The sequence below is a fragment of the Pristiophorus japonicus genome, chromosome 12, assembly GCF_044704955.1.
Source record: "Pristiophorus japonicus isolate sPriJap1 chromosome 12, sPriJap1.hap1, whole genome shotgun sequence".
Taxonomy (NCBI): domain Eukaryota; kingdom Metazoa; phylum Chordata; class Chondrichthyes; family Pristiophoridae; genus Pristiophorus; species Pristiophorus japonicus.
In genome coordinates, this window is record NC_091988.1 from 55397538 (window position 1) to 55419850 (window position 22313).

At 44.9% G+C, this 22313-nt stretch overlaps 1 protein-coding gene across 1 annotated transcript in view; it reads left to right on the top strand.

Annotated features, from left to right (window-relative positions):
• Positions 1-22313, top strand: part of LOC139276919 (copine-9-like) — a 615931-nt gene that overhangs the window by 202503 nt on the left and 391115 nt on the right. The window contains exons 4-5 of the mRNA XM_070894913.1: positions 4071-4174; positions 18542-18581. Of these exons, the coding sequence (XP_070751014.1) occupies positions 4071-4174; positions 18542-18581 (144 nt within the window). The remainder of the gene's footprint in view (positions 1-4070; positions 4175-18541; positions 18582-22313) is intronic.

Sequence of the window (22313 nt, forward strand, 5' to 3'; positions counted from 1 at the left end):
GGAGTGAGATTTTCCGAGTGGAAGCGAGATTTTCATCAACGGATGAGGTTATCAAGAAGTATCCGAAGTTGTTCTGCGAAACGGGCAATCCGATCCAACGCTTCATGGCGAGTGTCAGGGTACAGAAGGACGCTAGATCGGTTTACTACAAGCCACGTTCCATACCATATGCACTCAAGGCGAAAGTTGAGCAAAAATTCAAAAGACTAGAGACATTATTTGTAAGATAGATCGATGTAATTGGGCTACACCCATTGTTGTTGTACCTAAGTCTGATGGTAAGTTAACATAGAAACATAGAAACATAGAAACATAGAAATTAGGTGCAGGAACAGGTCATTCAGCCCTTCGAGCCTGCACCGCCATTTAATAAGATCATGGCTGATCATTCAACCTCAGTACCCCTTTCCTGCTTTTTCTCCATACCACTTAATGCCTTTGGCCGTAAGGGCCATATCTTAACTCCCTTTTGAATATATCTAACGAACTGGCCTCAACAACTTTCTGCGGTAGAGAATTCCATAGGTTAACAACTCTGAGTGAAGAAGTTTCTCCTCGTCTCGGTCCTAAATGGCTTACCCCTTATTCTTAGACTGTGACCCCTGGTTCTGAAACTCTCCAGCAACGGGAGCATTCTTCCTGCCTCTAACTTGTCCAATCCCATCAGAATTTTACCTGTTTCTATGAGATCCTATCTCATTCTTCTAAACTTAAGAGTCTAACTCCTCACTGGGAGAGACCCCCAGGAATACTGAGCACAATTGTCTGTCTGTGCAATTCCTCAGTGTCCCATTGGGGAACATTCAGCCCCGGATATCCTGCAGAAGCAGCGTTGTGGGGCGGTTGTGTGGTGATTATAAAGTAACCGTAAACCAGGTTCTAGAGGGTAATGTCCCCAATACATTGCCGAATATAGAAGATTTGTTCACAACACTGACAGGTGGTCAGATTTTCTCAAAACTGGATCTTACGAATGCCTACTTACAGCTTGGACTAGATGAGGAGTCCAAGTCATGTTTGACTATAAATACTCATCTAGGCCTGTATCAATTTAATAGGCTACCGTTTGGAGTGTCTTCCACCCCTGCCATATTCCAAGGGGTGATGAACCAGATTTTGCAAGGTATTGAAGGGGTAGTATGTTATTTAGATGACATACTAATTTTAGCACCAAATAGGCAAATTCATAACATATTGAATGAAGTCCTCAAATGGTTAGAGAAGCACAGAGTACGAGTGTCTGCTCGTAAGTGTGAGTTATTTAAAAGCTCAGTGGAGTACTTAGATAAAGATGGTTTACATCCAACCTTGGGAAAGTTGAATGCAATCAGAAATGCACCCACTCCCAGGAATGTCACTGAACTTCGATCATTTTTGGGTCTTTTGAACTATTATGGGAAGTTCCTACCAAATTTGGCTACAGTATTACATCCACTGAATGAACTATTGAAAAAACAGGTCCATTGGAAGTGGTCAAAAGAATGCGATACAGCATTTAAGGAGTGAAACAGCAAATTGGTAGAGAGCACCATGTTAGTTCACTATGACATATCTAAGGAGATTAAGCTAGCATGTGATGCCTCTCCATATGGAGTTGGGGCAGTAATCTCTCATGTATTAATTAGTGGGGAGGAGAGACCAATTGCTTTTGCTTCACGCACTATCAGTGCCAGTGAGAGTAATTATGCACAAATTGAAAGGGAAGCTTTGGCATTAATTTTTGGGGTCAAGAAAATACTTGTATGGTCATAAGTTTACCATCGTAATGGACCATAAGCCCCTAACAGCAATCCTCCATCCAAAGTCCCCATTTACAACATTAGCTGCAGCCCGAATGCAGAGATGGACTTTGATTTTGTCGGCATATACATATGATATTCAATATAGACGATCAGCTGATCACGGTAATGCTGATGCTATGTCTAGATTGCCTTCCCCATCACAAGTTACACCCTATATGGAAGAGGTGTTTTATTTTTCATACATTGATGAACTGTCAGTCACAGCTGAAGAGATTGGTAAAGCAACTAAACGTGATCCAGTGATGTCAAAGATGTATGAGTATATTGCAAATGGATGACCAAATCAGGTAACAGACAAAGATATTCATCCATTCTTCATTCAAAAAAGATTATATCATGTGGGGTGCAAGAGTGGTTATACCAAATAAATTCAGGCCCAAATTATTAAGAGACCTCCATGACCAGCACCTGGGAATGTGCTTGATCAAGAGTTTTGCACGCAGTTATTTATGGTGACCAGGTCTTGATAAAGATATAGAGTACATCATGAGTCAGTGTACGACATGTCAATCGGTAACCACCCTCAGTACCTTTACAGCCATGGAAATAGCCTCCCAGGGTGTGGCAAAGGCTACATATTGATTTTGCTGAGTTAGAAGGACAACAATTGTTCATGGTGATTGATAGCCATTTGAAGTGGGTTGAGGTGTTCCCAATGTGGAAAATAACAACAAGTAAAACATTGGAGATTTTACAAAGATTATTTTCTTCATTTGGCCTCCCTGAAGAAATTGTTTCGGATAATGGACCACAATTTCATTCAGAAGAATTTGCACAATTCACGAGCAAAAATGGTGTGAAACATACCAAGGTTTCACCATACCACCCTGCCTTGAATGGTGCAGCAGAGCGCACAGTACAAATTGTAAAACGTGCCCTCATAAAACAAATGTTAGATCCAAATCCAAAAAAACGACAGTTGTGATTGGATCACAGATTGGCTAATTTTCTAATTACATATCATAATACTCCTCACACAACTACTGGTAGAACACCAGCAGAGTTTTTTCTCAAACAACAGCCACGAACCAGATTCTCGTGGTTAAAACCAAACATGGCACAGTCCGTAGATGAGACACAATTAAGACAGAAAGAGAATCATGATAGAGGTAGAGTAAAAGAGAGAAATTAAACCAGAAGGTGAGAGTGAAGGACCATCATCATAAATGGTTAAAGTGGTTGCTAGGAAGAGTGGTGAAGATATGTGGTCCTTGCACATATTTGGTAAAGATGTTTGATAATGGACAGGTTAGGTTTGTTCATTTTGATCATATTTTACCTACAGACATGGAAGGAGTTGAAGGTGGGAATGATCCAATTATTTCTAACTCATCAGATAGTTTTGATATACCAGTAGCATATCGTGCATCTAATGTACTGGAAACAAATCCAAGAAAAAATCAGAATGTAAGCCTGAGTCCGAGTCAGGAAAACAAAGAGCCTGAAGTTAGAGTGAGTTCAAATGAAAATCAAGGAAATTCTGTGGAAAAAAACGTTCCTTAGGATGAGCCTCGAAGGAGTTTAGATTCGACATCATGTTTGGAAGGTTCTGTTCGAGAGTGAAGTTATCCTCTTCGAAACAGAAAACAAGTGGTTAAGTTAAATTTGTAAACATGGAAAAAAGAATAAGTCTATATCATGTATAAACATGCAAGTTATGCATGATGTTGTTATAATAACTTCTTCATTAAGGAGGGAGAAGTGTAATGTCTGTGAGCTTGTAATGTTTGTAGCGCCACACTGTGGATGTGGACGTATTGTGTACTGCAACTACAGAGTTAATAATTAAACAGAACCAGGAATGTTCCGGTTGGCTTCCGAAAGAGCTGCCTGCCATGTTAGAAGCTATGTGTGCTGTGCTCTGTGAATATATCACAGCTAGAAGCTGGCCATCCGCCCAGAAGAGCTCACCGCCGCCATTGCCACTCCTCCAGAGCAAAACCAGAGGTAAACAGGAGTGGAAAATTCACCCCCATCATTCTAAACAAGTCTGGGCAGTGGCATAAGATAGAAAACAGAATGTCTGAAACAGAACATTAATCAATAAACTATTACACCATATTATTTCCAGATCTGCTGAGCTCCATCTCTTTCAATCAGTGAGCTTCTGATTATCTGCCCATCTCCAAGAGATTGAGAAGCCTTTGAGTGTTTCATTCCTTGAAGGCTCTTGTTAACTGAGTGATAGCTGTGCGTTTCCAAAGCCCTCTGCAGATAAATTACTTTCTTCTGTCTTTTTATTTCTCTTTTTTTTTCCCCTTCTCCCAGTACGGAAGGACCGAAGTGATTGAAAACACATTGAACCCGGATTTTGTGCGGAAGTTTGTCCTGGATTACTTCTTTGAAGAGAAGCAGAATCTGCGTTTTGATGTGTGAGTAATAGCATTTCATCCTGCCAGGTGCTGCACTCTGCTCTCTGTGTCCTTGTGTACGCTGAAATTCTACTGAAAGCCAAAGAACGAAAGATAATTTGTTAACAAGGCCAGCCAATCTATGAGCAAAGCAATCGATACAAAATATAGCAGGTACTTCTGCATTCATTTTACAAACAGAGTTACATCTCCCAACACCATTCGCTGAAAAAACAAAACAAAATAAAATGCAGCCTTCTACACCCCTAAAATATAAATCCAGAAAGAAATATTCTTTACAATATTAGTACAAATCTTTGCACTACAGACCCAATTTTATAACGATAGAGGATACCTAACAGTCATCTACAAATGGCAAAACTGTTGGTAAATCTGTCTTAAGTGCATTGATCGTGCTCATATTACACAGTGAACAGTTTCAGAACAATAATAATTACATTTTAATCACAAGTAATCATTTTCCCTTCAGCCCTGTGTTGACTAAGTGGTGCAGCATTGGCATGTGTTGTTGCATATTGTACTTCTATTTAGTAGAGATCATTTCTCTAACAATTTAGTGACTCACAATCACGTCACTGATGTATATCTTCAGGCCCTGAGTGGAAGGTAAAAGCCCACCATTGCTTTAAAGAGAAAATTGATCTTTTTCCATCATTCACAACCAGTCCCCTTTGCTGAAAGAGCCAATTTTCTGATTTAATTAGTGATAGAAGTTGGGGTCAAATAAAAGCCTGCTCACCTCTTTCTCCTGTCCTCAGATAGTAGGGTTGATTTTAACTTACTGTGGTGGTGGGAAACAGGCAGTAATGTTTCACGGGCACCCGATCCATAACACCCGAAGTCAGTAGAAAAGAAAACTGGGTGGGCTATATAACGGGTAGCTGATCCACTACCAACCATTTCTCCCACCACCACACATTAAAATCAACTCTACAAATGTTGGTTTGCAAAGCCATTGCAATTGTGCGGAATGGAAATGAATGGGAAGTGATCTGGTGTATTGGGATATGATAATCGGATGAGTTGGACATTGCCTCGGGCTAATGTATTGCAGATTGTTGATTGCTGTCTGTAGAGGTTATTCTCCAAACATACAATCTCCATGGCAATTTAACTATGCTACATCATAGCAGGAATACGACGAAAAGTCTTCAGCAATAGAAATTGTCTGTATTGATTGGATTTTTGTAACAGGGCAGAGAATAGGTCAATTGGAAAATGTGACCCTTGATGGGTAGTGATCAGGAACAGTTTGGAGAATTTAGATAATGTTCACAATGTTTACAAATCCTGGAGATGCATTAAATGTTTAAAATCGCCACAAATATCAATTGAGGAAATGCAACTGTAATGGTATCACAGTCCAGGGTTCCAGTAGTGCCCATCTCAATTTTGCTGATTAATAAACAGATTAGATTCCTTCATTTTACCAAATGTGTGGTCAGGGAACTGTTAAATCACAAGGTAAATTTTCCAATCAGTTATGGCCGGAGATCAGTTGTGCCAGATCTCTTCCCACTTCGTGCCCTGCTTAATTCTCCAGTCAAGTTTATCAAGTGGTAAAAGTGCTCACCAGTTTCGCAGTTGCAACATTGAAATGTTGGCCTGGTGGTCACTTCGATGCCACCGAAGAACCACAGAAGTTTACGGGAGGAGGTCATTCGGCCCAGTATGTGCGCTGACTCTGAGCTAGAATATTCCTAAAGCAATCCCACTGCCATGCTTCTGCCCACGTTCTTTCCTAGTTGGCAATGCAATACGACTGAGTCATGAATTCGTCCACATAACATCGTCTGCCATGGTTGTCAGCTGCTATTTTGTTTGCATTCAAAGAGGTCTATGAGGACACTTGATCGTTTTATTTTGAGGATATTTTTCCAGTTTTTTTTTTCTTTTCTACCTGTCAGAGAACTTAATCAGAATATTCCCACCTGGAACTTCATACTCACCATACTATTTGACATAATAAAAACAGAGAGTGTAAATATCTCAGCGGGTCAGGCAGCATCTGTGGAGAGAAAAACAGAGTTAACGTTTCGGGTCGATGATCCTTATTCAGAACTGGAGAGTGTTCGAAAAGCGCACACTCTTAAGCACTGAAAGGGGGAGGGGAAGATAGAACAAAAGGAAAGGTCTGTGATAGGATGGAAGGCAGGAGAGATTTGAGAAACAAAAGGGATGATGGGCTGAAGGGTAAGGCGATCAGCCTTTCTCACATTTTCAGAATTCTCGCTCTACCTGGACCTTACCCTCTCTAGATCTTTTGATTTCAAACTGCCGATGAGACATCGGCCATCTCAATTTCTCTGTTCCCCTCACTCACTCCAACCTACCTCCCTCTGAACTTGCAGCACTCCGCTCGTTCAGATCCAACCCCAACCTTGCCATTAAACCGTCTGACAAGGGTGAAGCTGTTGTTGTTTGGCGAACCGACCTCTACCTTGCAGAGGCTGATTGGCAACTCTGACACCTCCTCCTACCTCCTCTTGGACCATGACCCCCCCCCCCACTGAACATCAAGCCATAATTTCCCAGACCATCACTGACCTTATCTCCTCTGGAGATCTTTCCTCCATAGCCACCAACCTCATAGTTCCCCAAACCCACACAGCTCACTTCCCAAGATCCACAAACAGGACTGTCCCGGTAGATCCATCATTTCATCCTGTTCTTGCCCCACAGAACTTATTTCTTCCTATCTTGACTCTATTTTTTTCTCCCCTTGTCCACTCTCTTCCCACCTACATCTACGGCTCCTCTGACGCCCTCCGTCACTTTAACAGTTTCCAGTTTCCTGGCCCCAACTGTCTCCTTTTCACTCTGGACGTCCAATCCCTCTACACTTCCATCCTCCACCAGGATGGCCTGAGGGCGCTCTGCTTCTTCCTCAAGCAGAGGCCCAACCAGTCCCCATCCACCACCATCTTCTCTGCCTGACTGAACTTGTTCTCACATTGAACAACTTCTCCTTTAACTCCACTCATTTTCGCCAAATTAAAGGTGTTGCTATGGGAACCCGCATGGGTCCTAGCTATGCTTGCCTTTTCGTGGGATATGTGGAACGTTCTTTGTTCCAGTCTTACTCGGGTCCCCTCCCTCACCTCTTTTTCCGGTACATTGATGACTGTGTCTGTGCTGTTTCCTGCTCTCGCCCTGAACTTGAAAATTTCATTCACTTTGCATTCAATTTCCACCCTTCCCTCACCTTCACATGGTCCATCTCCGACTCTTCCCTTCGCTTCCACGACTTCTCTGTCTCCATTTCTGGGGATAGGCTTTCGACCAGTATCCACTATAAGCCCACTGACTCCCCACAGCTACCTGGACTAAACTTCCTCCCACCCCGCATCCTGTAAGGGCTCCATTCCATTCTCCCAGTTTCTCCATCTCTTCTGCTCTGATGATGCCACTTTTCACACTAGTGCCTCTGACATGTCTTCCTTCTCCCTCAACCGAAGATTCCCCTCCACCATGATTAACATGGGTCTTCGACCGTGTCCGTTCTATTTCCCGCACCTCTACTCTCACCCCTTGCCCTCCCTCTCAGAACCATGACAGGGTTCCCCTTGTTTTCACCTTTCACCCCCACCAGCCTCCACGTTCAACGGATCATCCTCCGCCATTTACGTCACCTCCAGCGTGATCCCACCACCAAACACATCTTCCCCTCCCTTCCCCTCTCAGCGTTCCTAAGGGACCGCTCCCCCTGCGACAATCTGGTCCATTCCGCAGTCACCGCCAGCACCCCCTCCCCTTCCCATGGCACCTTCCTGTGCAAGCGTAGGAGATGCAACACCTGCCCTTTTACCTCCTCCCTCCCCACTATCCAGGGCCCCAAATACTCCTTCCAGGTGAAACAACGATTTACTTGTACTTCTTTCAACTTAGTATGCTGTATTCGCTGCTCATACGAACACAAGAACATAAGAAATAAGAGGAAGAGTAGGCCATTTGGCCCCTCGAGCATGCTCCGCCATTCAATAAGATCATGGCTGATCTGATCATGGACTCCGCTCCATTTCCCTGCCCGCTCCCATAACCTTTTAATCCCTTATTGCTCAAAAATCTGTCTATCTCTGCCTTAAATATATTCAATGACCCAGCCTTCACAGCTCTCTGGGGCAGAGAATTCCATAGATTTACAATCCTCCTGAGAGAAGAAATTTCTCCTCATCTCAGTTTTAAATGGATGGCCTCTTATTCTAAGACAATGTCCCCTAGTTTTAGTTTCCCCTATGAGTGGAAATATCCTCTTTGCCTCCACCATGTCGAGCCCCCTCATTATCTTATAGGTTTCAATATGATCACCTCTCATTCTTCTGAACTCCAATGTGTATAAGCTCAACTTACTCAACCTATCCTCGTAAGTCAATCCCCTCATCTCTGGAACCAACCTAGTGAACCTTCTCTGAACGGCCTCCAATGCAAGTATATCCCTCCCTAAATACGGAGATCAAAACTGTACGCAGTACTCCAGGTGTGGCCTCACCAATACCCTGTACAGTTGTAGCAGAACATCTCTGCTTTTATACTCTATCCCCCTTGCAATAAAGGCCAACATTCCATTTGCCTTCCTGATTACTTGCTGTACCTGCATACTAACTTTTTGTGTTTCATGCACAAGGACTCCAGGTCCCTTTGTACTGCAGCAAGTCTTCCTCGATTCCGAGGGACTACCTATGATGATGATGATATCTTCATCAGTCGGTCTGGCAGCTGAGACGAGCCGTCTGATTGACCTAGAAATAGGGCACTTGGACAAAGGTTAGGATGGAGTTGCGAGGGTAGGCACTAGCAGATCACTGGCCGCACAATGCACCACCAGGTTGTCATGCACATTGTGTGAGTGTGTGATTGAAAGAGTTAAGTAGAAAAAGAAAAGGAAGGGAAGATGCCAAGACACCCTGCTGTATAGGCCTCGACCCTCACGATCTCTGATGCTGCGTGACTTCCAATGTTGGTGATGTTGTCAGTGTTTGCAGTGTAGCAGCACCTCCTCCTGTGCAGGTTGTCTCGCTCCTGTAGTTTTCTCCAGCTTCTCCTGCGAGAAGAATGGAAGTGGGTTAATATATGCCCCAGGGCAAAGGATTTCAATATGTATGAGCCAGCTTACCGTGGTGTGCATGATGACGAGAAGAAGCAGCAAGTGCGGCCAAGAGGGACAAGTAGCAGCTTTTAAGGGTGTGACTGCAAGCAGAAAGGAGTTGCAGTGAAGTCTTCCTTGTTGACATAGGGAGTCATGGCAAGCAGGCAAAGGAAGGGTTGATAGTGCTGAGGCAAAGGTACAGTTCTTGACGTCCTGTTCCAAAAATATAAGAGAGAGTGAAGGGGAGCTTTACCTTGGCACTCATGGTGTGATCATTAAATATCTTTCAGCACTGTTGCTAGGTACTGGCAAAAATGCTGATGGCATTCATGTGCTGTGCCACCCCTTGCCATGCCTGCTCTTCAATCTGCTGCCATACTCACTGTGATATATTCCTACGTCATTACTAATAAGCACATTACAAACAAGATGGCTCCTTAACAAAAACTATCATCATTTGACCTTGCCACATGATCCTTTATTATTTACATCAGCAGTTGCAGTACTTCAGTAGTCCACTAGAGGGCCTCCTTTCTGTTGTTTACTTGCTCCACTAGCATCCCCATGGCTGCATCCGAAAACCTCACGTTGCCTAAAGGCAACCTGAAGCTCCGCAATGTTGCTTCCCTCTTTTGCCCACAAAAAAAAAATCTCCCGTTCCTTTAACTTGCTGCAGCGGCACCCAATGTCCCGCCTTCTAATTAGAGAGCTGCCTATGGGAAGCCCTGGCTCAGTAGGTAGCACACTTGCCTCTGAGTCAGAAGGTGTGGGTTCAATTCCCACTCCAGGAGCTTGAGTAGATAAATTTAGGCTGACACTCCAGTGTGGTGCTGGCGGAGAGCTGTGTTGTTGGAGGTGCTATATTTCAGATGAGATATTAAACCAAGGCCCCGTCTGCTCTCTCAAGTGGTTGTAAAAGATCCCATGGCACTATTTCAAAGAAGAGCAGCGGAGATATCTTCGGTGTCCTGCCCAATATTTATCCTTCAATCAACATAAGGAAAACAGATTATCTGGTCATTATCACATTGCTGTTTGTGGGAGCTTGCTGTGTGCAAATTGGCTGCCATGTTTCCCACCATACAACAGTGACTTCAAAAGTACTTCATTGGCTGTAAAGCACTTTGAGACATCTGGTGGTCATGAAAGGCGCTATATAAATGCAAGTCTTTCTGTATGTTTTGCTCTGGCAGCTTGCCTCAACCATGTAAATGAGGAAGAAACTCAGAAACATAGATTGCAGTCCACTCATCTGGGCAGTCACTGCTCTCGTCCTGCCCATTTCCTGCTGGGAGTTCAAAATCACTCATAGACCACCCCCCCCCCCCCACCCCGTCCCTTGTCAGACGGCACATCTCATAATCGGGATGGTTTTATGCTTCTGTAATGGATCTTGCTATTTATGTATAGAATGAACAAGATTTAATCAAGCTTTAGGGCATAGAAAGAAAGAAAGACTTGCATTTATATAGCGCCTTTCACAATCACTAGATGTCGCAAAGTGCTTTACAGCCAATGTAGTACTTTTGGAGTGCAGTCACTGTTGTAATGTGAGAAACGCGGCAGTCAATTTGAGCACAGCAAGCTCCCACAAACAGCAATGTGACAATGACCAGATAATCTGTTTTGTTATATTGATTGACGGATAAATTTTGGCCAGGACACCAGGGAGAACTCCCTGTTCTTCTTCGAAATAGCGCCATGGGATCTTTTACACCCACCTGATAGAGCAGACGGGACCTCAGTTTAACGTCTCATCTGAAAGACAATGACCCAGAATTTCCAACGTCCCGGGTCCATACGAAGATTCTATGGACCCGAGAAGGCATCGGAAAAGCTGATTTTCAGCAATGCGCATGCGCTGAATACCGGCTTTTCCAATCTAGATGATCCGCAGATTGGGAGCGAGGACATTTGTATGTGGAAGTTTGGGCTATTTACCCATATCTTGCACGGCAAATGTCCTCAAAACTCTTGCGCATAGCTGACCTTTATAGGCCTAAGAGTTTAAAAACAGAAAAAACATGATTAAAATAAAAATTTTAAAAATACATTTATGTTAAAACCCTGCCCACTCAGATAATGTAATTTTAAACCCCAACCCTAATTTTCTTTCAAATCGGGAATTCTTTTTTTCTTTAAAAAACATGTGTAACCTTTTTAATTTATAGTCGTTTATTGTGTGAGGTGTTTTTTTACATGTTTTATGTAATGTTTGTGCGTTTTGGGGTTTTTCTCATTCATTGCAACAGGAGTTTCGTAACTTACGAAACTCCTATTACAATGAATGAGAAAATACTTACCTGTGATTGGGTATCCAGGCACACATGACTCCTGCGGATGTCCCGACGTGCACGCGCTGCGCGTCGTAGGGAGAGGAGGCCTGTGGATCGGGAGTTCCAGCGGGCGCCGCAGCTTCAGGTAAGCGCGCATTTTATTTCTATTTTTTCTGGATTTACCCATGGGAAGCCCTCCTCGGAATTTCTGCCTCAATATCTCCTTATGTGACTCAGTGTCAGATTTTGTTTGATAATGCTCCTTGAAGCGTCTTGGGATGTTTTACGACGCGAGAAGACATTACACCATAGGAAGGAACTCTAATGTAACTTTAAGTAAGATTGTAATGGGTTGGGATTGGGCCACTAAGCCTTTTTCTGAGAAGTGTTTGTCCATCGTTTGACAGAACTGTAATGAAAACCAGCTGAATGGTTTGTCTGTTTAACCCTTTCATGAACTGGTTCAAAACTGCTGTGTCTGTTGAGCTGACTCCAATCTTTGGCTGTGAGTGCTTATTTCTGCGAATGACTATCAGTGAATAAACCTGGTTGGTAGTTTAGTCTGTTACAGAAAAGTGTCAGGCATAACTGATACTAATCATCTTCTGATAGCGTGTAATGCAACAGTTTTGTGTTCCACCTGATTACTTTGCATGGAAGATGTGCCACTGCAGCCACTGAAGACACGGGGACTGGCTTAGAGTTGGGTATGAGAAAAGATAACTGCCCAAACCCAAATTATAAGAGTAGATTTAACAAGTTTAGATGAGGAATAATCGTCCTCTTTGGCCAATCTTATTTCCACTTAATAGTTTTCACAATTACCTTCACACAGGACAAAATCATAGAATTACGTAAATTTTGACAACACAGAAACAAACCATTCGGTCTAACAGGTCTATGCCGGTGTTTATGCTCCACATGAACCCCCTCCCACATTACTTCATCTCACCCTATCAACATATGCTTCTATTCCTTTCTCCCTCGTCTACTTATCTAGCTTCTGTGATGTATGTAGCACACAAATCACTGACTCCGCACGATCTGGTGTTGATCGAACTGCTGTGACCTTCGTCCTTTATTGAACAGCTCCAGAGTGACTCTCAGGTGTGGTGGTCAGCCTTTTATACTGCCTCTTGCAGGTACTTTCAGGTCTCCCACCACAGCGCCCTCTGTGGTGTACCATTGTGCTTATTATACATTTAAGGTACCAGGACAATACACCCATCAATACATGACATCTCACTCCCCCCCCCAGGACGCAGGACGATACACACATCGATACATAACATCTCACTTCCCCCCCCAGTCCCGAAGCCGTTGCCGGGGATCTCGACCTTGTTTGTCCAACGGAAGGCAGGTATGCATAGACAGTGCATTGGTATGGTACATGTTATCTGGTACAGATGTTGCATCAACAGGTTGCGGTTACACTGAGCAGTTACATTAAATAGTTATTAAATCCCAGCTTCTCTGGGTGAGGTGCAGTGACATGGTAACGGATCCCTGATTTCTTTATTAGCTCTTATCATTAATTCTTCTTCTTATCCATTATTTTACACAAACACAGTGACCATTCAGCATTAAAATATTAATTCTTATTATAAATCCGTTATTATAAATCACATTAACATAGCTCATTTTAGACTCGCTCTTGCCTTACAAAAGTCACTTTGTGGGGACCACCACGTGGTAAGGCCCTTTTAAGACTCCCGGGGGCATTTCCTTTTGAAGCCGCCATCTTAGATTCCACGAGGTTTCTCCTTGGGCGCCGCCATCTTTGATGCTCTGGACACGAGGCTGCTGCCATCTTGCTCTCCACCGCTCCGGATGCCCTCCGCTGCCACCTGACTTGCCGCCTCTCCTACAGCCGTCGTGACCTCTCCAGCCGCCGCACTTGCCGCCTCCCCCGCGGCCTCCGTAGCGGCCTCCTCTGCGGCCGTCGTGGCCACCGACCTCCAGCTGCTGCCGCCGCCCGACTCTCCCTCTGTGTGGGCCCCTCCGATCCGCCGGCCATCCTGGATCTCTCGCACCCCGCCCGCATCACCCCGCCGGCTCACCCCCCTCCTCCCCCCCACTAGGCCCGCCTCTGCAGGGCTGCTTGCCTGTGGGGGCTAAGGCTGCAGGATCTCTGTGGCTTGAGGTCTGGGGCTGGGGCTTGCTCTGCTTGCCTGTGGGTGGATTGAGGCTGCAGCTCCAGCTCGGTCGGCGCTGCTCTCTGGGAACCCGGGGCACGGCAGCACCCCGGGGAGCAGCAGCCTGTGGAGTGGTGAAGTCTTCCCAGCTCCCACGGACCGTCCCCATCCACCTCCGGCCGAGGAGCGTCGGCCCATCGCCTGCAACGACCCACAAAGGTAAACTGTGCGCCTCGTCCCTGTGGGATACCTGCACCTCCGCTTTGCCAAAAACAGGTATTAGTTCCCTGGTGTAGGTACGCAGCTTCGCCGTGACCGGGACCAGCTTGGGTCGTGCAGCTGGGTTAATCCACAGTTTATCATAAGTTCTCTGACTCATCAACGACGGACCCGAGCCCATGTCCACTTCCATACTCACAGAAACTCCGTTGATTTTTACTTCCATTACCACTGGGGGCGAATCGTCAGTGCATGTATACAGTCCCAACACCTCAGCTTCTTCTGCCTGCCCCTTGCTGAACAGTGGATCATCCCCCCATCTCCTCAGCCACATGGTGAGTCCGATTTCTTTTACACATACGCTGAAGGTGGCCTTTCAGGTGGCAGGTATTGCACGTGTACTCCGCAAACCTGCACCGGTGAGCCCCATGGCTTCCTCCGCAGCGCCAGCATGGTACTGCTTGATTGGCCCCCCTCAGCGGACTCTGAGTTCCAGGACTCTGAGGTCCATGCTCTCTGCCCCGGGCAGAGCCACGTTCTGCAGTTTTGGGCGCTATCCTGTGGACAGTGCCTGCCGGGTTCGAGACTGTGTGGATCATTTGTTTGGTGCTGCAAGTCGAGGTCATATATGCCCGGCTGATGGTTATGGCCTTTGTCAGGGTGACTGTGGGTTCCGTGGCTAGCAGCTTGTGAAGGAGGCCCTCATGGCCAATCCCCATGACGAAAACGTCCCGCAACGCCTCGTCAAGGTGTGCGCCAAAATCACACGGCGCCACAAGTCTCCTGAGGTCCGCAGCATATTTGGTGACATCCTGGCCCTCGGGTCTGCAGTGATGGTAAAATTTGTATCTGGCCGTGAGGATGCTCTCCTTCGGTTTCAACTGGTCATGAATGAGTTCAGTAAGCTCGTCGTATGACTTGTCCCTGGCACTCCCAGGTGCCAGCAAATCCTTGACGAGACAGTAAACCTCATCTCCACAACTGGAGAGCAATATCGCCTTACGCTTCTCTCTCATTGCGTTCGTGTCCTCTGTCAGATCGTTTGCTGTGAAGTAGTACTCGAGCCTTTCCGTAAAGGCCTCCCAATCATTGCCCACGGTAAAATCCTTTAGCGAGCCCATAGTAGCCATGGTTGCGTGGAATTCGTCCGTTTCCTTGTCGCCAATGTGGTGTATGTAGCATACAAATCACTGACTCCACACGGTCTGGTGTTGATCTAACTGCTGTGACCTTGGTCTTTTATTGAACAGCTCCAGAGTGACTCTCAGATGTGGTGGTCAGCCTTTTATACTGCCTCTTGCAGGTACTTTCAGGTCTCCCACCACAGCGCCCTCTGTGGTGTACCATTGTGCTTATTATACATTTTAGGTACCAGGACGATACACACATCAATACATAACAGCTTCCCCTTAAATGTAACTATGCTATTCGCCTCAACCATCGCTCTTTGGCAAAGGAGGTTCTCCTTGAGATTGACATGTAATAAATGAAAGATGCAACAAGAAAAAATCTTGAAAAGGTCAAAAGCAGTCAGAAATAACCTGTCTGAGAAATATTCATCATGAGGAATTGGAAGCATTTGCTAGCTTCAGAGCCTGGGGGGGTTGCAAGTATTCCTGCTCCACCTCTTCCCCCTGGCTAATTTGATTAGCTAACAATCTCACAGTTTATGGTAATCAGGCAGGTAGCAAGCAAGCAGGAGATTGTTAAAATGAATTTACACCTTTCCTTTGCTTTGGCAACACTAAAAATAAATCTGAGATTTCTTTCTCTCTGTCTGTTTTGAGGCAGGTGACAAGAAGGCATCAAACCAACCATTCCTTTCCATATAAGTTTAACCCCCTGTTCTCCTTTGCAGCTATCAGCAGTGTAATTATTTTCTTGCATTTTTGTTCTTACCTTCCTTGCTTTATGTCAATTAAAAAAAAATCAGTTCTTCAATCTCAGCAGAGCTTTGTTCGACATCTGGCTACAACCACTGATATTACTTTCCCAGGCACTCAGTTGAATTTTACTCTCCTGCCTTCCATCCTATCACAGACTTTCCCTTTTGTTCTTTCCTCCCCTCCCCGCTTTCCCTGCCCCTACACTTGCTTTAAAATCTGTTACATGAGTTGCACCAATGTTTTACATAACTTTTTCCAGTTCTGACGAAGGGTCATCGACCTGAAACGTTGACTCTGTTTCTCTCTCCACAGATGCTGCCTGACTGCTGAGATTTCCAGCATTTTTTGTTTTTATTTCAGATTCCAGCATCTGTTGTATTTTGCTTTTGAATTTTAGGTGGAGTTTGGTAGGAGTAACAGGAGTATTCTGTACGGGTGCCTTTGCTAACTCTTTGTAGTATGTCTATACAAAGGCTATCTATCATCGCCCAGTAATAGGAAAAGTGGGCTTTAATTGGCCCAGTCTACAGGCTTGGCTTTATTTACATCCTGGATTCCTGGCCTGGCCTACTATTGCAACAGGGAGCCCCTCCCTAATTTTAATAGGCTGCTGGCATAGGAAATGCTTGCCCATCGAGCTTGGCCTGCAGCACACTCGGCTATGAAGTTCAAAATGCAGCAAGAGAGCAGCACCTAAAAGGTTGCAGCGAGCTAATAAGTTGATAAAGCTGTTAACAAAGTATACAAGGTCTATGGCTTTATAAATAGAGGCATAAAGACCAAAATTGACCCTTTATTAAGGCCCATTACTGCCTCTAAGACGTGGCAATGGGGCGGGAAGGGCAGACGGATGGTGTGACCATCCGGAATTGCCCCTGGCCGGGTTTCCGCCGCGCCCCGTCTTTCTACCCAGCGCGGTGCTCTGACCCCTTGTCGGCAATGTGGTGACTCCTTTCCGCCTCGCGGGAGTGCAGTCGGCCGACAATGGCAGCCACAGGTTTGGCCGGGCCGCCAACAGGCAGCCCAGCACCTTCTCTTGAGTGCCGGACCGCTGGCCTGGCCAAACCCCTCCCTGGTGGGACAATGGACTCCTCACTATGTGTCGCGCTGATGTGCCCAGTATGGCGCAAAATGGCACCGCCCGCCTTCCTGTCCCATTCTCGACTCTTTTCTGCCCCTTTCCCACCCCGAACTCCGCCCCAATCATTTTAGTGTACAAAAGGGCTGAAGTTCGCTCCAGTCTCCGCCCCATCTGTCCTGGCAGTAAGTCATCATTTAATTCGAATTATCTGCCCCAAACGGCAATTTCGACCCCCATGGAGTACAAGAGGATGGAAGTTATGCTAAAGCTTTATAAATTACTGGCTAGACCACAGCTGGAGTATGGTGTCCAATTCTGGGCACCACAATTTAGGAAGGATATCAAGGCCTTGGAGAGGATGCAGAGGAGATCTCCTAGAATGGTACCAGGGATGAGGGACTTCAGTTAACTTAGGAGGCTACGGAAGCTGAGATTGTTCTCCTTAGAGCAGAGAAGGTTAAGGGGAGATTTAATAGAGGTGTTTGAAATTATGAGGGGTTTTGATAGAATAGATAGGAAGAAACTTTTCACTGGCAGGAGGGTCGGTAACCAGAGGACACAGATTTAAAATAATTGGCAATAAAGCCAGATGAGGAGAATTTTTTTTATTGGTGGGGGAGGAGCTACAATGTCCATTCAGAAAGCAATAAAAGATTTATTAATGATGAAAATGCAAAAAAACAACAGATGCAACAACATTATTATGTCAATATGTATAGGAATAAATAAACCTATGCACATTGAACATCCACAAAGAAGTGGCCAGTTTTCTGATTCAGCTGGGAGTGGAGATCTTGCAACATGCTGATAGAAAACACAATTTTTTTAAAAAAAATTTTCGTAGCCAATCTTTCCAATTCTTTGTCAGATCACAAACACCAGAGGTCACCTTGCACACATCAAGGATCACTCTGCGCCAGTGCTCTTAGCCAAAAGGCCTAGAGCCACTGCACCGTTCCTGGAAGTACTGCAATACCAGGTTCGTGCCATGGAGGTGGAGGGTCAGGCCCCCCACACACCTCCGTGGAGGTGGATGGGTCAAGCCATCCCACCCACCTCCTATTTCCAAATTTTTTTTTTTTTGAAATTCGTAGCCAATCGTTCCAATTCTTTGTCAAATCACAAACGCCAGAGGTCACCTTGCACACGCCAAGGATCACTCTGCGCCAATGCTCTTAGCCAAAAGGCCTAGAGCCACTGCACCATTCCTGGAAGTACTGCAATACCAGGTTCGTGCCATGGAGGTGGATGGGTCAGGTCCCCCACACACCTTCGTGGAGGTGGATGGGTCAAGCCACCCCACCCACCTCCTGTTTCCAAATTTTTTTTTTTTTTTAAATTCGTAGCCAATTGTTCCAATTCTTTGTCAAATCACAAACGCCAGAGGTCACCTTGCACACGCCAAGGATCACTCTGCGCCAATGCTCTTAGCCAAAAGGCCTAGAGCCACTGCACCGTTCCTGGAAGTACTGCAATACCAGGTTCGTGCCATGGAGGTGGATGGGTCAGGTCCCCCACACACCTCCGTGGAGGTGGATGGGTCAAGCCTCCTGTTTCCAAATATATCACCTGAACAGGGCAAGATGGATTGAATTACCGCTGCTTCTTATTTTGTCATATTGGTGCCTGTTGCCTATGGATGTTTCCCCTATTGGTCTCACTGTCTCCTGTCTTATTCCTGCAGGTACAATGTGGACTCAAGAAGCACAAACATTTCAAAGCACGTGAGTTTGAAGACGCAATTGCTATTAAGTGTGATTGGGAGCTTTCCATATAGTTGGAGTATAACTCATATCATTTCAGTCTGCCTGGGTGATACATCGCACCTGGGTGATACATCGCACACAGTTGGTATGTCACATCCACAGCTGTTGTGCAGCTGACATGTTGTACACATAACCCCCCCTCCTCATACACACACAAATGATATATAGCTCCACAACACAAAAGCAAAATACTGCGGATGCTGGAATCTGGAATAAAAACAGAAAATGCTGGAAATCTCAGCGGGTCAGGCAGCATCGGTGGAGAGGAAGCAGAGTTAACGTTTCTTCCCCTCCCCCTTTCAGTGCTTGTTAAGAACTGTCCTTTCCGAACACTCTCCAGTTCTGACGAAGGGACGTCGACCCGAAACATTAACTCTGCTTCCTCTCCACAGATGCTGCCTGACCTGCTGAGATTTCCAGCATTTTCTGATATATATAGCTACTGTGGGGCTGGCATGCTATGCCCACAGCTTCAATGCAACTGGTGTGTCACAGGTCCAATCTGCCCTCCACCCCATACAATAGGTGTGCCCATAAATTGGTTTGCCTGATTTAGAGTTTCACAGTGAAAGGTCAATGTCACAAATGAGCGCTACTAGGAACATAGGAACAGGAGGAGGCCATTCAGCCCCTTGAGCCTGTTCTGCCATTCAGTTAGATTATGGCTGAGCTGTACCTTAACTCCACCTACCCGCTTTGGTTCCGTAACACTTCATACCTTGGACTATCTGTAACAATTTATTCTTGGACTTAAACCAAAAAAATGGCTGATAAAAATCACTTCATTGCTCGTAAAAGTATCAGAAACAGAAGCCCTGATTTTAACCTAATGTACTCGGTGAGAACTTTGACTTCAGTGGAGTGTAAATCAAGCATCTGACTTGAACACGCTCCGTTCTCGCTGGGTGCGTTAGATTGAAATCAAGGCTAGAGTATCTTTTGGCCAGTAGTGCGACAACCACAGATATCAACACATGCAGCTGCTCAGCACTCATTGGTCCTTACATTATTGCAAGAGTTATCCAGGTACCTTTCCTTTCTGCCGTTTTATCCTTTCACCGCCAGCTGATCATCTATTTACTGTTATATTATGATGTACAGGCAACTCTCGATTATCCGTACACGGATCCAACGGAAAACCATTGTAACGGGATTTAAAATTCTGTTGCTAACAAGTGAAAAGACAGCCCCAAATAATTTGGAAAAATCTCCTTCCAAACACTCTGCTCATTTGTATTTGCTCATTCTCTCTCTCACTCACTCTCTCTCTCTCTCTCTCTCTCACACTTGCACATTCTCTCACTCACTGTAAAAATCACCCTCCTCTGCCCTTGCTTTGTTGGTATGTGTGTGTGTGCGTGCTGCTGCAGCCGCTGTCTCTCGCGGCCGCCGCTGGCGTTGGGAACGGGGGCAGTGCCGGCACCGGGTTCCAGGCACAGAACCTGTACATACATGCTGGTAATGTCCATCTTTTGTTACTGCTTGTAGCTGATTGTATTGATTCATTAAAGTTTTAATTTATAAATGTAAACTTGTCCTAACGATTGCATTTATTCATTAAAGTTTTAACTTTAAAATGTAGATTCACCCTAACGGAAAAATTGTTTACCAGGAATAGCCCAATCCCCGAGGGACCCAGATAATCGAGAGTTGCCTGTAATTGTATATGAAATAACACAATTATAATTTCAAACATTATATTACTAACATTCTCTTTTTCTTTTAATGCCGTTTCGTATCTTCCTGTATTGGACAAACAGAAGGTGAGAATCTATTATTTAGTCTGTTACAGTTACAAAAAAGAACATCAACAGAAATGGGAAAGGACAGCTTTAGGGTGCTTCGACATGCTGTGTTACAAAATCTACAAATTGTATCCGATCTACCAATCCCCACTGAGGGTGTGCCAGTTCAGAACCCTTGTGTGCAGCCTGCTTTTGTAGCATGCATTGAGCTGTGAGAATGGGTAGGGCAGCTCCAAACCCCACAATGTGCAGTGAGGTCTGTGATTGTGTCAGGCCCAACCACCAGTGTACATTGCACTTGGCAAGTAGGTTGGACCTATACACATTGGCGTTCCGAAGAATGAGAGGTGAAACATATAACATAATGAGGGGGCTCGACAAGGTGGATGCAGAGAGGATATTTCCATTCATAGGGGAAACTAAAACTAGGGGACATATTCTTAGAATAAAGGGCCGCCCATTTAAAACTGAGATGAGGAGAAATTTCTTCTCTCAGAGGGTTGTAAATCTATGGAATTCTCTAACCCAGAGAGTTGTGGAGGCTGGGTCATTGAATATATTTAAGGCGGAGATAGACAGATTTTTGAGCGATAAGGGAGTCAAGGGTTATGGGGAGTGGGCAGGGAAGTGGAGCTGAGTCCATGAACAGATCAGCCATGATCTTATTGAATGGTGGAGCAGGCTCGAGGGGCCAAATGGCCTACTACTGCTACTATTTATTATGTTCTTATGTAGTGAATGATGTGAGTGGGTCAGCGGGCTAGCATGCAGTAAGAAGTGTAACAGTTGCAAACTCCAGTAATGTAAGTGTGCCACATTCAAACCTGAGTGTGCATTGAATTTTGCTCACGGTGAATTTCAATCATTTACATGTCTATAATAACATAAGAACATAAGAAATAGGAACAGGAGTAGGCCATACGGCCCCTCGAGCCTGCTCCACCATTCAATAAGATCATGGCTGATCTGATCATGGACTTAGCTCCACTTCCCCGCCCGCTCCCCATAACCCCTTATCTCTTTATCATTTAAGAAACTGTCTATTTCTGTCTTAAATTTATTCAATGTCCCAGCTTCCACAGCTTACTGAGGCAGCAAATTCCACACATTTACAACCCTCTGAGAGAAGAAATTTCTTCTCATCTCAGTTTTAAATGGGTGGCCCCTTATTCTAAGATTATGCCTTCTAGTTCTAGTCTCCCCGATCAGTGGAAACATCCTCTCTGCATCCACCTTGTCAAGCCCCCTCATAATCTTATATGTTTCAATAAGATCACTTCTCATTCTTCTGAATTCCAATGAATAGACGCCCAACCTACTCAACCTTTCCTCATAAGTTGAATGGTGGAGCAGGCTCGAGGGGCTAGATGGCCTACTCCTGTTCCTAATTCTTATGTTCTTATGTTCTTATGTTTAACCCCCTCATCCTTGGAATCAACTTATTGAACTTTCTCTGAACTGTCTTTCATAAATATGGAAACCAAAACTGCACACGATATTCCAGGTGTGGCCTCACCAATACCTTATATAGCTGTAGCAAGACTTCCCTGCTTTTATACTCCATCCCCTTTGCAATAAAGGCCAAGATACCATTGGCCTTCCTGATCACTTGCTGTACCTGCATTCTATGGGGACAGAGAGTCTGTTATTCACTAATATGTCAATGTACTTTGAAATACTCTGCAGACTGATATATTTACTGGTTTTATGTAAGCACCTAAAATTGAAATACTTATGGAGAATCAGAAAAATTCCTGTTTCAACAAAAGCTTCACAACATGTATGGGGAAAAATGTGGGCAGTTCTGAAGTATCTAAAATCCAAATATATTGATGTTTACATCACCAAGTATTAGCTGATAAAACACTTGCCTCTGAGTCAGAAGCTCAAGTCCCATTCCAGGCCTTCAGTGCATAATGTAGGCTGATACTTTAGTGCAGCACTG